At 41.3% G+C, this 16,645-nt stretch overlaps 1 protein-coding gene across 4 annotated transcripts in view; it reads right to left on the reverse strand.

Annotated features, from left to right (window-relative positions):
- LOC144479150 (bile acid receptor-like) overlaps window positions 1-16,645 on the reverse strand; it is a 199,419-nt gene that overhangs the window by 17,145 nt on the left and 165,629 nt on the right. For 2 of the 4 annotated variants that reach the window (XM_078197701.1, XM_078197700.1), the window contains 2 exons: window positions 12,126-12,254; window positions 2,483-2,632 (listed from right to left, as the gene is read on the reverse strand). In XM_078197701.1, coding sequence (XP_078053827.1) covers window positions 2,483-2,632; window positions 12,126-12,254 — 279 coding nt within the window. Of the gene's footprint in view, window positions 1-2,276; window positions 2,384-2,482; window positions 2,633-12,125; window positions 12,255-16,645 lie in introns of all 4 variants that reach the window. The other 2 variants (XM_078197703.1, XM_078197702.1) reach the window with 2 other exon arrangements.

A 16,645-nucleotide genomic window follows, 5' to 3' on the forward strand; every position in this document is an offset into this window, starting at 1 on the left:
ATCCTGCCAGTTTCCAGCGCGGATCTGACAGCACTGGAAATCCGGCGCTGGGAGATATGCTTGTGGTGGGAACGCATGCACGAATCCTACGCATGGCCCGCCGCATGATTCTCTCACCCCGCTGTGCTGGAAAATTAGCACGGCGGGATAGGAGAATCACCCTTTAGTATTTTAAATTTAAATAAGGGCTATTATGAGGACGTGAAAGCAGAGCTAGTTAAAATGAACTGACAATTTAGGTTAAAGGATAGGTAAATAGAGATGCGTTGGCAGATATTTAAAGGGATATTTCGGAATTAACAGAATAGGTAAGTTCAAATCGGAAAGAAAAATTTTAAGGAGAGAATCCACCATTGTAGTTAAATAAAAAAAAGTTAAAACAGTATCAAACTTAAGGAAAAAGCATATAATTATGCAAGGATGGGTGGCAGGTCAGGAGATTGGGGAGAATAATTTAATAAAGCAAAGATTATCAAGGAAGGAAAATTAGAGTACAAGAGAAAGCTAACTAGAAATATAAAGACAGATAGTGTTTCTATAGGTCGTTAAAAAAAGAGTTGACAAAGTGAGTGTTGGTCCTTAGAAAGTGAATCTAGAGAATTAATAATGGAAAAAAAGAGGTGGCACCTGAATTGAACAGACATTTTACATTGGTCTTCACTGTCGAGGATATAAGTAACATCCCAGAAATAGCTATAAATCAGGAAGTGGAAGGGAGGGAAGAACTCAAGAAAAAAGTAATCATGAGGAATATAATATTGAGCAAATTGTTGGAGCTGTGGGGTTGACATGTCCCTGGATCCTGCAGGACTTCATCCTAGGGTCTTAAAAGAAGTGGCTCGTGAGATATTTGATGTGTTGGTTTTAATATTCCAAAATTCCCTGAATTCGGGAAAGGTTCTATTGGATTGAAAAGTAGCAAATGTAATTCCTTTATTTAAAAAGGCAGAGTGTCAGAAAGCAGGAAACTACAGGTCAGTTAGCTTAAAATCTGTAATAGGGAAAATGTTAGCTATCATATTAAAGATGTTATTTCAAGGTACTTAAATGAGCTCAATTTAACCAGGTAGAGTCAACATGGTTTTGTTAGAGAAATCATGTTTAACCAATTTACTGGAGTTCTTCGAAGAAATAACATGTGCTATGGATAAACTGGTCAATATACAGTACTTAGATTTCCAGAAGACATTTGATAACGTGCCACCTCAAAGGTTATTGCAGTAAATAAAGACTAATGGTGTCGGGGGTAACATATTAGCATGGATAGAAAGTTGACTAGCTAACAGGAAACAGAGAGTAGGCACAAATGGATCATTTTCTGGTTGGAAAGATGTAACAAAAAGTGTGCCATAGGGATCAGTGCTGGGTCCTCAATCTTTTACAATTTATATAAATGACTTTACTGAAGGACTGAAGGTATGGTAGCTAAACTTGCTAATAATACAAAGATAGGCAGGGAAATAATTGTGAAGATGACATAAGGATATTACAAAAGAAGATAGATAGGAATGGAAAAAGATCTGGCAAACAGAGTACAATGTGCATGAATGTGAAATTGTCCATTTTGGCAGGAATGCAGAGCTCTGAGATGCAGAAGGATCCGAGTGTCCTAGTATTTGAATCACAAAAGGCTAGTACACACGTAAAGCAAGTAATTAGGAAAACTAAGAGAAATTTATCATTTATTGCAAGGGGAATAGAATACAAAAGTAGGGAGATATGCTTCAGTTATACAGTACATTGGTGAGACCACATTTGTTTACAGTATTTGTCTCCTTATTTAAGGAAAGATTGGAAGTATTGGAAGCAATTCAGAGAGGTTTGCTAAACCAATATCTAGAATGGGCAGATTGTTTTATGAGGAAAGGTTGGACAGGCTTTCTTTGTATCTGCTGGAGTTTAGAAGAGTAAGAAGTGATTTGATTGAAATATATAAGATCCAGAAGGCTCTTGACAGGGTGGATGTAGAGAGGATATTTCCACTTGTCAGACAATCTAGAATTAGGGTCACTGTTTAAAAATCAGGGAACACCCAATTAAGAAAGAGTTGAGGATTTTTTTTCACTCAGAGGGTTGTGAGTCTTTGGTACTCTCTTCATCAAAATCCAGTGGAAGCAAAGTCTCTGAATATTTTTAAGGCAGAGGTAGGTAGATTCTTAGTAAGTAAGAGGGTGATAGGTAATCGGGGATGGGTGGAAATGTGGAGTTGAGGTTACAATTAGATTAGCCTTGATCTGATTGAATGGTAATTAGGCTCAAGGGACTGAGTGACCTACTCCTGCTCCTAATTTGTATGTTCATATTTCTTCCTCCTCCTAGATGCCCTAGGTGATGTGGCTTCCTCTAATGGAGGATGATGTTCTTTCCCTTTTCTTGCAGGTACCTCGAATTGAGAGGAGAGAAAATTAGTGATTTGCTCATATATTACACATCACTCAGTCATTGTCTGCACGTTGGCACTGTATAACATGAGTTTCCTCACTGGATTGTTGGGGGAGGCTGATCTTGCCTTCCACACAGACATAGCCAGTGTACTCCCCTGCAGTCTGCTCCTTGAATGGGGTGAGATTCTGAACTCCAGGGTTCCACCTCTGGTCTGGGGTCTCTCCCTCTTGTTGTGGGCTATCTTGTCCTGTTTAAAGACAGATGGATGGAGTGTGAGCACTATGGATGAAAACACAATTCAGAAGCTTGCGTGCCTGTTGTGTGTGCTGAGCCCTCCCCAGTAAGGGATTAAGATGCTGTTTGTGCAGGATCTTTACATGAGATGTTGAGCTTTGAGTGGCTATGACACATTGAGTGTTGATGAGCCATCTGTTGACACCCTTGTGGATTCTATCCTTTGGACCACATGATATCCTTATGAGAGTGTGAGTTTGCAGTGAGAAGAAGTTTAACTTAACCTGGCGAAGTGGATGAGATCATTCATCCCTTTCCTGCACTCAGGGTGGTCTTTCTCTGGACCACATGGGTTTTCACTTTAGCATAACGTATTCGCTGATCACAATATGATCTTCCCTGTATTGGGGAAACCAAATAAAGATTGGGCGACCGCTTTGCAAAAACATCTTCATTCAAACTGCCTTTCAATTAATGCATAGCACACTCAACAAGATAAGGATACTCCTCGACTTAATTTTAGGAAATAAAGTTGGACTTGTGTATGGGGTATCAGTGGAAGAGCACGCTCGAGGTAGTGATCATAATTCAGTTAGATTTAGTGTAGTTATGGAAAATGACAAGGATAGACCAGGACAAAAAAATCTCAATTGTCCTATTTTTCATAGGATGTGAACATTGTTGACAAGACCACCATTTATTGTCCATCCCAATTGCTCTTGAGAAGTTGGTAGCGAGCCACCTCCCTGACCACCTCCCGTCTGTATAATGTAGATACACTCTTGTTAGATGGGGATTTGATTTGGCAATGATGAAGGAACAGTAATATATTTCCAAGTCAAGATGGTGAATGACTTGGGGAAAGACGAATTTTATGAACCTCAGATGTAATTTAGCAAAAGTGGACTGTAAACAGCTACCTGAGGATAAACAAGTGTCAAAGCTGTGAGAGACATTCAAGGAGGCAGTAAAAGGCTTCATAATAAATATGTTCTCATAAAAAAAGGGTGGAGCTCCAAAATCTAGAGCCCCCTGGATGTCAAGGAGCTTAGAGAGTAAGAATATGCAAGAAGGGAGGTTTTGTCAGTTTGTGAGTGCTCGATACTGCAGAAAGCCTAGAGGAGTATAGAAAGTGCAGGAAATTAATGAGGGAAATTAGGAGAGCAAATACTGGCAAGAAAATTCAAAGGAAAATAAAAATATGCTTTATCGTTAAAGAGCGTGAGGATAACGAAGAAAAATGTAGGACGTTTCAAACCAAAAAAGTAACCTGTGCCTGGAGGTGGAAGACTTCTAAATTGATACTTCTAAATTGATATTTGCATCTGTCTTTATAAAAGGGGGGGGAGTATATTGTAGTTAAGGAAGAGCAGTGTGAAAGATTGAATGGGAAAGGCATACCGAGAGAAGAGTTTAACACCTTTCAAAGCAGATAAATTCCAAAGCCAAGAAGCATGTATTGCAGGCTGTTGAGGGAAGCAAGTGAGAAAATGGAGAAAGTTCTGACCATCACTTTCCAATCCACACTGGTTACAGGTATGTGTTGGATGACTGAGAGTCTTCTAACATTATCCTGTTGTTTAAAAAGGGAGAAAACAATAGACCAAATAATTACAGACCTATCAGGTGGTGGGAAAATTACTGGGAATGTTTCTAGGAACAGTATTAATCATCAGTTAGAATGGCACAGATTAATCAGGAACAGTCAGGAAGGATTTGTTAAGCGAAAGTTTCATCTGACCAACATGATTGAACTTTTTGCAGCAATAACAAGGATGATTAGTGTGGATAGTGCATTTCGTGTATTCTACATCGAGTTTTGCAAGGCCTCTAGTTCCACATGCCAAACTGATCAGAAAAGTAAAAGCCCATGGGATCCAGGGCAAAGTGACAAGTTTGATCCCAAAGCCTTTTCAGCTTTGACAAAGGGTCATCTGGACTTGAAACGTCAGCTCTTTTCTCTCCTTACAGAGGCTGTCAGACCTGCTGAGATTTTCCAGCATTTTCTCTTCTGGTTTCAGATTCCAGCATCAGCAGTAATTTGCATTTATTAAATTTGATCCAATATTGGCTCATTGGCAGGAAATAATATGCTCAGTGGATGTTTTTATGACTGGAAGGCTATTTCTGTGGGTTTTTGCAAGGCTCAGCAGGTCCTTCTTTGCTTTTTGTAGTATTTATCAATGATTTAGACTTAAACATGGGGGTCATGATTAAGAAGATGATCCATAATTTGGCCATACAATTTATAGTGTGGAAGGAAGGTGTAGATAGCAGGAAGATGTTAATAGATTGGTCAGGTGAGTAGAAAAATGGTAAATGGAATTCAATCTGGAAAAAGGTGAGGTTATGTCCCCACTTTAGAAGTTTTATATCATTTGCACCTAACAACATTCATGTAACATCAATTGTACTCAAAAGCAATCATCCAGTTGTCATTTGCCATCAATTGCAATCAAAACAATCATTTAGCTATTATTTAACATAGTCACTGACATCAATGCCATCAATTGTCCCAAACCACAGTAATGAAGCATTTGTGATTAGCATTCAGACACCTAAAACCATGACATTTGTTTTCAATATTACCGAATTTCAGTAGCTTCAAACATCACAAAACCAAGCTAACTTTAAAAAAAGCAGACCTTCTTTTGATTAGATACTTTCATTGTTTTACTTTATAACCTATAAGTCGTACAGCACAACCTATCCAGGCAACAACCTCTTCCCCTCCCTCGGCATGACCGGACCTCCCACCTGGATTGCATCTGTTCCCTCCCCATCAGCACCTCCCATCTCCCCCTGAGTAATTTTCTCCCCACCACCCCGACTGAGCCCCACCCCACCAGCGTCCTCCCAAGCAATTTTCTTCCAACACCACACCACCACCACCACCCCCCCCACCCCCCCCCCCCCCCACCCCTCTTCCCACTCCGCAAAAGAAAACTGTGAAAAGTTTTTGGGTAGGGTAAGCCAACCCAAAAACAGAGCCTGGATTAAGTCATATGAGCAAAAGCTTGTTCAAAGAGGTTAATCGGGCTTTAAAGACTCAAGGAAAATCAGAGACTGCTTTCCCCACATTGCAGGTTTTTGACCCTATTTAATACTGATATCAGGACCCTGAAGCTGGTGGGAACAATCCTGGCCTGGGTGTTTGAAGTGGACACGTGGGATTTTCTGGTCCTGGCAGTGGTGGGGCCCACTGCTCAGAAAATCCCAGCAGGGAGATCTTTCAGTCTTTTGAATTATTAGGTTTATGAACGTAAATATAAACTAGAAAAAATGTCCCATTTTCCCACTTTCCTTCAGATTGCAGCAGTTCTCTTCCTCTGTCCCCAAACCCCTCTCAATCTCTCCCCTCCTCTCTCCCCCTCTCTTATTCATCTCCCCTCCTTGCTGTACCCGCCTCCTTTGCTCCCTCTCCTCTTTACACTCCCCCATTCCCCCTCCCTCCCCCTCCCTCTGTTTACTCTCTTCCTCATTTTCCTCACCCCTCGTTTGCCTCCCCTCTTTTCTCTCCCTCTCCACCCCCTCCCAAGCTGGAGATCTCCACTCAGAGGACTGCCTGAAAACACAAAGTGACGTTTTCCAGGTGCCCATCCTGTAACTTTGACATTGCACAGGAGTATTGCAGTCCATGGCAATGAGGTGACTGTTGGGGAAATTGGGGATTAGGGGTTTCAAGAGAGGTCAAGGGGTGGTTCTGAGAGTGGTGACTGAGAGACATCAAGAGAGCAACTTTGGCAGCATGGCCAAGAACTTGGCGAGAAGCAAGGCCTGAAGACTAAATAGAGAGACCAAGTGAGGGGAAGAGATTGGAGACTGGAGGGAGGGAGTTTAGACCCTGGGATTGAAGGGGGGAAGAATTTAGATCCTGAGACCTTGGGGTGGCGGGTGAGTAGAAAGTTTAGACCTGAGACTAAATGAATTAAGAACTAATGGGGATCTGGTGGTGGCATCAAGCATACTCTATATAGCAGAACAATTTGCTTGGACTAAATGAAAAACTGAATAAATTCAGCTTTAAAAAAAATTCATTTATGGGATGTGGGCATCACTGGCTTGACCAGCATATATTGCTCATCCCTAGTGGCCCTATAGAAGTTGGTGGTGAACTGCCTTCTAGAACTGCTGCAGTCCCTGATGTGTAGGTACACCCACAGTGCTGTTAGGAAGGGATATATAGTATTTTGACCCATCAACAGTGAAGAAATTTCAAGTCGGAATGGTGGGTGACTTGGAGAGGAACCTCCAGGTGTTCATTTGTATCTGCTGCCCTCTGGCTTTCCAGATGATAGCAGTTGTAGGTTTGAATGGTGGTGCCTAAGGAACCTTGGTAAGTTTCTCCAGTGCATCTTGTAGATGGTACATATAGCTGCCATTGTTTGTCAGTGGTGGAGAAAACGAATGGTTTAAGATGGTAGATGTGGTGCCAATCAGGCAGGCTGCTTTGTCATGGATGGTGTTGAGCTTCTTGAGTGTTGTTAGAGCTCCACTCATTCAGGCAAGCAAAGTGTATTCCGTTGCATTCCTGATTTGTGCCTTGTAATTGGTGGACAGGTTTTGGGGAATCAGGCGAGGAGTTACTCGCAGTAGGATTCCTAGCCTTTGACCTGCTCTGATCACCACTGTATTTATATGGCTACTCCAGTTCAACTTATGGTCAAAGGTAACCCCCAGAATGTTGATAGTGGGGGGTTCAGCGAAGGTAATGCTATTGAATATCAAGGTGCGATGGTTAGATCCTCTCTTGCTGGCACTTTTGTGGTGCACTCGTCAGCCCAAGTCTGGATATTGTCCAGGTCTTGCTGCATTTGGACATGGACTGCTTCAGAATCTGAAGAGTTGCGAATGATACTGAACATTGCGAACATCCCCACTTCTGATCTTATGATGGAAGGAAGGTCATTGATGAAGCAACTGAAGATGGTAGGGCTTAGGATGCTTCCCTGAACGACTCCTGCATTGATGTCCTGGAGCTGAGATGATTGATCTTGAATCACCACAACTATATACCTTTGTGCCAGGTATGACTCAAACCAGTGGAAGGTTTTCCCCCAATTCCCATTGACTCCAGTTTTGCTAGGGCTCCTTGATGCTATACTCAGACAAATGCTGCCTTGATGTCGAGGGCAGTCACTCTCACCTCATCTCTGCCATTCAGTTCTTTTCTCCATGTTTGAACCAAGGCCTGTAATGAGATCAGGAGCTGAGTGATCCTAGCAGAAACCAAACTGAGCATTCATGATCAGGTTATTGCTGAGCATGTGCCTTTTGATAGCACTGTTGATGACCCCTTCTATCACTTTACTAATGATCGAGAGTAGACCGATGGGGCAGTAGTTGGCCAGGTTGATTTTGTCCCGTTTCTTATGTACAGGACACACACATCATCAGGTAGATGCCAATGTTGTAGTATTATTTAAATAATTAGGTTGCAGAACGCGTCAGATAGCTTTGAGTACATCTGATAGTATTGAGCAGGCTGGATAGCTTGGAGCGCACTATGGCTGAGTGTACATTCAAATTTGATACCAGATTCATTCCAAATTCAAACTTTTGATGTCAAATCATAATTGAGCACATTGTGTAAACTTGAACTAAAAAATTATATTAAAATCTTTGGATAATGGCACTCGTGGAGGGCAAACAGTGCAAGGTAATATTCAATAGGTAGTGAGATACTGAAAAGAGTAAAGATCAGAGGAATCTTGGAGAGCATGTGCACATATCCCCAAAGGCAGGAAGAGAGGTAGATAAAGTGGTCAAGAAATTATATGGGATATTAAAGAGTAAAGGGTTAACATCAGAAGTACCCGATGCTGATGTAACTATGATACAATGTCACATAACATATAACAGAGATCTGGAGGGAAGCAGAATTTAACCTTGTGCAGAATTACTGAGATGCACACAAAACTGTAAATAAATAATAATACAGCAAGTTAGCTTAATATCTTTCATAGGGAAAATGTTAGACACTATTATTAAAGATGATATAGCAAGGCACTTAAAAAAATTCAAAGTAAAATAGCAGAATCAACACAGTTATGTGAAAGGAAAATCATGTTTAACTAATTTATTGGAGTTCTTTGAAGAAGTAACATTTGCTGTGGATAAAGGTGTACTTAGATTTCCATAAGACATTTGATCAGGTGCCACATCAAAGGTTAATGTGGAAAAGGAAAGCTCACGGTGTAGGGGGTAACATATTGGAATTGATATAAGAATGGCTGGCTAACAGGAAACAGAGGGTAGGCATAAATGTGTCATTTTCTGGTTGGCAAGATGTTGAGCTTCATTGGACACTTCAGCAGGCCAAGGACAGAATGGTCAGAGTGGAAACAAGGTGGAGAATTAAAATGGCAAGTATTAGGAAGCTCAGGGTCATCCCTATGGATTGAATGGGGGTATTCCACAAAACAATCACCCAATCTGCATTTGGTGTCCCCAGTGCAGAGGGGTCTACATTGTGGACAGTGAACACAGTATAGTAAATTTAAAGAAGTGCAAGTAAATTGCAGCTAAACTTGGAAGGAGTGTTTGGGATCTTGGACGGTGGAGAAATAAGGAGGTAAATGGACAAGTGTTGCATTTCCTGCAATTGCATAGAAAGGTGCTTTAAGGGAGGGAGAGGGTGTTAGGAATGATTGAAGAGTAGACCAAAGTGTTGCATCAGGAATAGTCCCTTTGAAAAGCTGAAAAAAGGCAGCAAGGGAAATATGTTTGGTGATGATATCAAGCTGGAGTTGATGAAAATAGCAGGGTGATCTGTTGACTATGGAGGCTGGTGGGGTGGAATGTAAAGATAAGGGGATAGGGAGGGGAAGAGATGAGAGCAGAAGTGGGTAAAATGGGCAGCACAATCGCACAATGGTTAGCACTGCTGCCTCACAGTGCCATGGACCCAGGTTCGATTCCCGGCTTGGGTCGCTGTCTGTGTGGAGTTTGCATGGTCTCCCCGTGTCTGCGTGGGCTTCCTCTGGGTGCTCCAGTTTCCTCCCACAATCTGAAAGATGTGCTGGTTAGGTGCATTGACCTGAACAGGCGCCAGAATGTGGCGACTAGGGGAATTTCACAGTAACTTCATTGCAGTGTTAATGTAAGCCTTACTTGTGACTAATAAATAAACTTTTAACTTTGGATTGAACATGATGGAAGGCCCTGTCAGCCATGCTGGGTGGGAATCCTTGGTTGAGGAAAAAGGAATACATATCGAATGGGCTGGTGTGGAAAATTGCATCACCAGAACAGTGATGACGTTGAAGGAGGATGGAATTCTCCCATTTTGAAACTAAGTTTTTCAGTTTAGTCTATTTATTAGTGTCACAAGTAGACTTACATTAACATTGCAATGAAGTTACTGTGAAAATCCCCTAAGTGCCGTGGACGGAAACAGGAAGGTGGACTGTTTCCTGCTGTGGTGGCCGGAGGAAAAAATGCCAAATCTTCCTGCCCCGACCTCATTTATTATTTACCCGGGTGCTTTATGCCATATTTAGTGGCAGGGCGTGCCTTGATGGCACGTACTCATGTCCAGATGCCTTATTGAAAAGGCACCCAATATCACTGATCCACTACTGAAGAAAAAAAATTGACCTTCTGAGAAAGAAGATGGATCTCCAGGAACATTCTGAGGCTGGAGGACGGACAACCTCCAGAACACTTAATCTAGAAGGTCTACCTGCTGTGGATTTCCAGGATCTGGCATTGTGGATGGCCTCCATCCTGAACTCTGGAGGCAGCCCCGGCACTGTTCAGATGAGTCCCAACATCTGCATGGCACATTGTTCAAAACATGTTTCATGGCAATGCTTTTACTACCGGCACCATAGAGCATCTTATAGGCCTTCATCTGCATCCCTGTAAATGAAGTACACACCAGACTGCGGGTTTTTCCGATCCACCATAGCAGGAACCAGTGAAATATCCCTTCTGTAAATTCATGCTATTGTGACACTGATTTCTGGGCCTCCAGCCATGTTCTCTCACCATGCCTGCCATCAAGAACACTAGCTGGGGCCTGGGAGAATTCTGCCCAGAGAAACTGGATGATTGGTCAGTACTTACAGGAAGCAGGGTGTGAGACGTTGTTGTCAAGATAGCTGTGGGTGTCTGTGGATTTGTAGTGAATATTAGTTGATAGCCTATCTCCAGAAATGGAAGGTCCAAACAGTCTCCTTCTGTGTCATAAATTTCTGTGGATGCAATCTTACGAAAAAAATTCAAAGTGCCGAATGAGAAAGTGGGAGGTTTCTTTGGCAAGCTGTGAGTCGCAATCTTTATGGCACTCAGTCCAAAAAAAGTGCCAAGATGCAATTCTCACCAGCAAGGGATGGGGGGAAGGAGCCTAAGCTTGCTGGGGAAGCTGCTGTGCACTTGGGGACGCCATTGCACAGGCGCCCTGATCTCTCAGGGAGCTTCAATGGCCTCCAATTCCCCCCGGCGAATCATGTCTGGTTTCTGTTGGAGACCAGTTGTGATTCTCGCTAGTGAGAAGCTTGACCGGTGAGGGGTTAAGTGAGCCTAGACGCTATCCTGTAAATTATGTCATTAATATTGAAATCGTCCTTTCTGGGTGCAAAGTCAAGTTTGTCAGCAAAACAGGGCCGGTACGATCAGGGAAGGCAAAAAACTGGGCGTGAATCTGATTTTTTGTCTTTTAGCCCAATCTTACCACATCGCCTTGCTGAACAACAAGGTTATAAGATCACGCCCACTGATTCCATTGCAACCATAGCCTTGAGTTTGTAATTCGCTTGTAATTTTGAGTCTCTGCCCACTCACCCTGGCCTCTCCATATTTGGCTTTCTACCCTTTTGCAAAGAAGCTCATTGTAAATTTGCGATGAGGTACTTTGCAGCCTTCCAGACTTCAGATCATAACCTCTGCCCCTATTTTTTCCAAATGGCAGCTGTTGGTAATGATTTTGCTTTTCCTCATTTATACCTCCACCAGACCTATCTTTTGTATGTTCACTTGTCTTCCTTGGTCTTACACCTTCATTCCTTTTGTTATTTAATCTCCACTGCTTTCCAACCCCTTTAGGACTTTCCATTTTGCTCTTTTCAGCACTTCACTGCTTCGGTATTTGCTTAAAACCTATTACATTTTTAACTTTGTCTAGTTCTGATGATTTATCAATGGCTTGAAACATTAACTGTTTCTCCCTGCACTGATGCTGCCAGATCTGCTGAGTAATTCCAATATTTTCTGTTTTTATTTCAAAGTTCCAGCATATCCAGTATTTTCTTTTTCTTAGGTGTTTAGTTATCAGGATTTCATTGCTGTGAATACACACAATCCCTGTCCTTATTGTATACTTGTCATATGTGTTATCTCTATTCATTGAGAAAATTAAACTTATTTGCATTTATCACTCCCCAAATAATATCCCAGACCTGCACAATTTCTCCTTGAGTTTAAAAAGGAAAATGCAATCAGGTGTGTTGTAATTGTCTTCATCACAATTATTGCAATGCAGTAATTGTATAGAAAGATAGTACCTAGCGTGCAATTTGGAACTATAATTGAGACTTCATCCAGATGGGACTGTTCCATCATAACAGCTGGAATATGCTCTTCAAAACACTGGTTATGACAGCACCCAGAGAGTGTAGAAAAATGATCAGTATCTGTAAAACAAAAGGAAAGAATCATTTGGAAAGAGGGAGTTCCAATCAGGTATAGCCTGATACCATATGGCAACCATCTGCATTCCATGACATAACTAAAATACTTCCTAATTTGCTTTTGGTATGTGAATACTTAAACATCAACAAAAACAAAGCAATTCTGAAGCGGGGAAAATGAATTGTTTGATACCAAATTTTAATCGAACAAGGCAAAATAAAATAATAGGTTACTAATTAAAGTTGTTATAAATAAAAATCATTTTGGATAGAAAGTGAGTAGGGTGGTCAGGTAACTTGGACTGAAAAGTAAGCAACATGTCATGAGGCATTGGTCACTCCTGAGAAGAACACAAAAAGTATGGGACACAAGTCATGATCAATAGGCAAGAAAAGGTGAAAGAGGAAAGTATTATATTTTAGTCTTTTTATAGGGTTAAGTTCTTTAATACAGTATTTGTAAAATATTTGACCATGGGTTGTCTAATGAACATTAGATCACTATGTATATTAATATTTACCTAGTGCTAATTATATGGCCAAGGTCTTAGATAGTAAATTGGTAAATGTACATATGAACTTTGACGTTCTGCATCATAAATATTAAACATTTATGGCAGGATTCTCTGATCTCATCCATTTCCACCCCATTGCAAGTGAGAACAGAAAATTTGGCATTCCAGCCAAAACTCCATTCACTTTCAGTGGCACTGGAGAATCCCATCCGTGAGGGAGGGTTTCAGCATTATTTTCAAAACTAATTTTGCTAAAAATAATGAACAGTGAAACTTGAGTTCGAAGGTATAGGCCGGGATTTTCCGCCCCCATTTTCAGTGGGCAGGAATGGCAGTTGGGGCAGAAAATCCAGCAGGAGTCCCAAAATGGCTTTCATGCGAGGGATTTCCCGCTGGATTGTCCTTGCCCCCGGAAAATGACGTAATGGGTTCCTGCTATGCAATGATGGAAATCCCATTTAAATACATTTGAATATCATTAGCAGACTTCCCTGCTCTATTATTCCCACACGTTAGGATTTCCCACTTACAACAGCTTTTGTGAAATGTGAAACTGACAAATGACCCTCGTTAGTGGCGCATGGTTATGCAGATTTCCCAGTGGTATTGGATGGCTTCAATGGGAATTCCCATTGACAATGGTGGGACCAGAATATCCCACTGCCAGTGAATGGTGCTTTGCTTCCTGCTGCCGAGATAAATGCTGATGGGAAGCCAGAGAATCTCGCCCAGTATTTGATTTTATTTAATCTTGATCTAAAGTCACATAAACTAGATCAATTATGATTCAGAATTCAAATTAATTTTTAAGCTTTTCCCCTGTGCATTTGTTACACTGACTAACATAGATATAACTGACTTGGTACAAAAAAAGCTACCTCTTCCTAATAGTTTTACTAATGCTTTTCAAATGTATTGTACATAAAATGGCAAAACAAGTACACTTATCTCAGCATATTCATTATTACACTCTTAATATTTGCTGTGCCTGATATTCTTTATTTTTCTGTTGAAAACTTCATAACCTCAATCCAAAACTTAACTTTTAGCAATTTGTGTCTACACCACCTCATCTGACTTATATGGTTTATCTCTAAATTGCACTTCATGTTTCCCTTTATTAGATTGTTAAATAGGGAGGTTGTGGAGATTGTCCCTTTAAAGATCCATTGACAGAGCAAGTATCACATGACTTAGGGAACCAATCAGTGAGAAGGGTGGGGGGATCACCCTGATGAGCTCGGGTTTCTGTTCCAGAACATTCTTGGGAGTTGACTGGCAGCCATGAGGCTATAAGTCTCTGAATTATAGTTATATGTAAATAATCATCACCATCACCAGAATTATAGTTATATGTAAATAAACATTGCAGTTGTTATTTATTCCTGGGAACTGGAATTATTACATTGGTTACAAGGATAAAAGAAAAAAAAAGTGGTCCCAGGATCATGAGCATAAAGTCATGTTGAAGTTCAAATTGAGAAACAGATGAGAGTTTACAATATCCTATTTGTTCAGATAGATCCTTTTGACACCTCTATCGAGGATTGGACACTATGGCCAGAATTTTAGCGGCACACAGAATGGAATGGAATTCTCCATTGGCCTCGGGCGGGATCTTAAGAGCCTTGCCCGAGCGAGGTCGTAAAACACCGGCCAATATATTGAACGTTTGGGCGACTATTTTCAGGCCAAAAGAATAGAGGGGAGGGGAAGAGAAAGGCAATTCTTTTGAGCATATATGGGACCTAGGCCTACAATTTAATACACGGCCTCACATCCCCAAGTGCGCCAATTACAAATCATTCACTGAGATAGTTGAATTATTGAAAACACATCACCACCCCAAGCCATCAGTAATATGCAGCGATTTAAGCTTAACCCAACTTGGAGAGCCCTGGGGAAACTATTGCAACTTACATTACCAAGTTAAGCCAGATCTCAAAGCACTGTGACTTTGGAGCCATTCTCAACAATATGTTACTCGACCGTTTAGTTTGCGGGGTAAATAATGAGGCCATCCAAAGGAAGCTATTAGCAGAGGCAGATATAAGTTTAAAGAAGGAGTTGGTGCTGGTGATGAAGAGTGCAGAGAAAGGCACACAGGAGCCTCAGAGTACGCAAAATTGTGCGAGGGTGGGAAGCTGCTGTCAGCAGAGGTGCCAAAAACAAGGATGTAATTTTAAAACAGGAAGCAAATGCAACCATGAATAGAGCGAGAAGATTTAAATGAGCCAATTGCCTAAGATTGAAGTAATGTGTTCCTGGTGCAGGGGTACTTACTCTCCTGAAGTCTGAAGGTATCAAGAGGCTGAATGTTTTTTCTGCCACAGGAGAGATTATTTAAGGCACCGGTGTAAAAGTAAATATCGTCTACCCAGTAACAGAGTTAGGCATACATTTCAAATGCATAATGTGGAAGAGTCCAGTATTAAAGATTTAAATATTCACTCATTGATCAACGTGAAAGGGACATGGTAATCCCCATCACTGTGATGCTTTTGGTAGGTCCTTAAAGAGAGAAGTTGATACGGGAACCCCTGCCACGATGGTAGTAGAACACACATTTCTATTCTTACAAGAAGCCCAGTCATTAAGTTGAGGGGTACCACAGAAAGGTAACAATTTACACAGGAGAAGCAATCAAGATAAAGGGTACTACCACAGTACCTTTAAGCTATTGGCAGCAGTTCGCTCAGTTCCCAGTAATAATAGTATCAGGCCAAGTCGTTTGGGCCGTGATTGATTCACGGTAATCAAGTTAAACTGGATGGGGATCTTCCAAGTATGGAAGGGGACTGCCTGAGTTAATAAAGAAGTATGAGAATTTTTTTTGCGACAAGTTATGTAAAATAAAGGGCTTCCAGGTGAAGATCTATGTTGATCCAATGGCAACACCTTGTTTTTTTAGAGCAAGACCAGTACTTATGCCTAGTGAGAAAAGTCAGACAGGGAATTGAAGAAATTGGAAGAACTGGATATTATCCAGGTCGCGTGGACAGCACCCCATAGTCCTCGTGATAAAGCCTGACAAGATTGTCCGCATCTGTGGAGATCACAAATTAACTGTTAATTATGCCGCCAAGTTGGATAAGTATCCAATCCCGAAGATTGAAGATGTGTATGCAAAGCTGGTTGAAGGTCAATCCTGCACAAAACTGGATATGAATCAGGCATATCAGCAACTTGAATTAGATGATGCTTCCCGAGGTTATGTCATGATAAACACACACCAAGGTTTGTTCCAGTACAGGTCCCTGCACTTTGGTGTGTTGTCAGCATGTGCTATTTTCCAGAGAACAATGAAAAGCCTATTGCAAGGACTATCATGAGCTGTAGTATACCTGGATGATGTTTTGATAACTGAATCGACACAAGCTGAGTACCTAGCTAACTTAGAGGAGATATTAAAGAGATTTCAAGAGGCTGGAGTTTGCCTCAATAAGGAGAAATATACTTTTCAAGCCACTGAGGTAGCCTATATGAGGTATCATGTAGATGCACGAGGATTACATCCCATGGAAGACAAGCTCAGAGCAATAAATGAGGCAACTGTTCCCAGAAACACATCTGAGCTCAAGTCATTCTTAGGAATGGTGATTTACTATGGGTGTTTTCTACTAAATATGTTGACAGTTTTGACCCCCTTGCATATGCTGAAGGAGCACCAATGTGAGTTTTGAAAGACACCTTAGAGAGAAGATTTTAACAGAGTGAATCAATTGTTACATTCATTGAGTTTATTGGTGCATTTTGACCCATCTAAGGAACTGGTGTTGACCTGTGATGCCTTTCCATACGGCATTAGTACAGTGTTGTCTCATGAGATTTGAAAGGCCAATAGGATATGTCTCAAGAACCCTCTCAGGAGCCGAAAAA

The sequence above is a fragment of the Mustelus asterias genome, chromosome 25, assembly GCF_964213995.1.
Source record: "Mustelus asterias chromosome 25, sMusAst1.hap1.1, whole genome shotgun sequence".
In the NCBI taxonomy this organism is placed as follows: domain Eukaryota; kingdom Metazoa; phylum Chordata; class Chondrichthyes; order Carcharhiniformes; family Triakidae; genus Mustelus; species Mustelus asterias.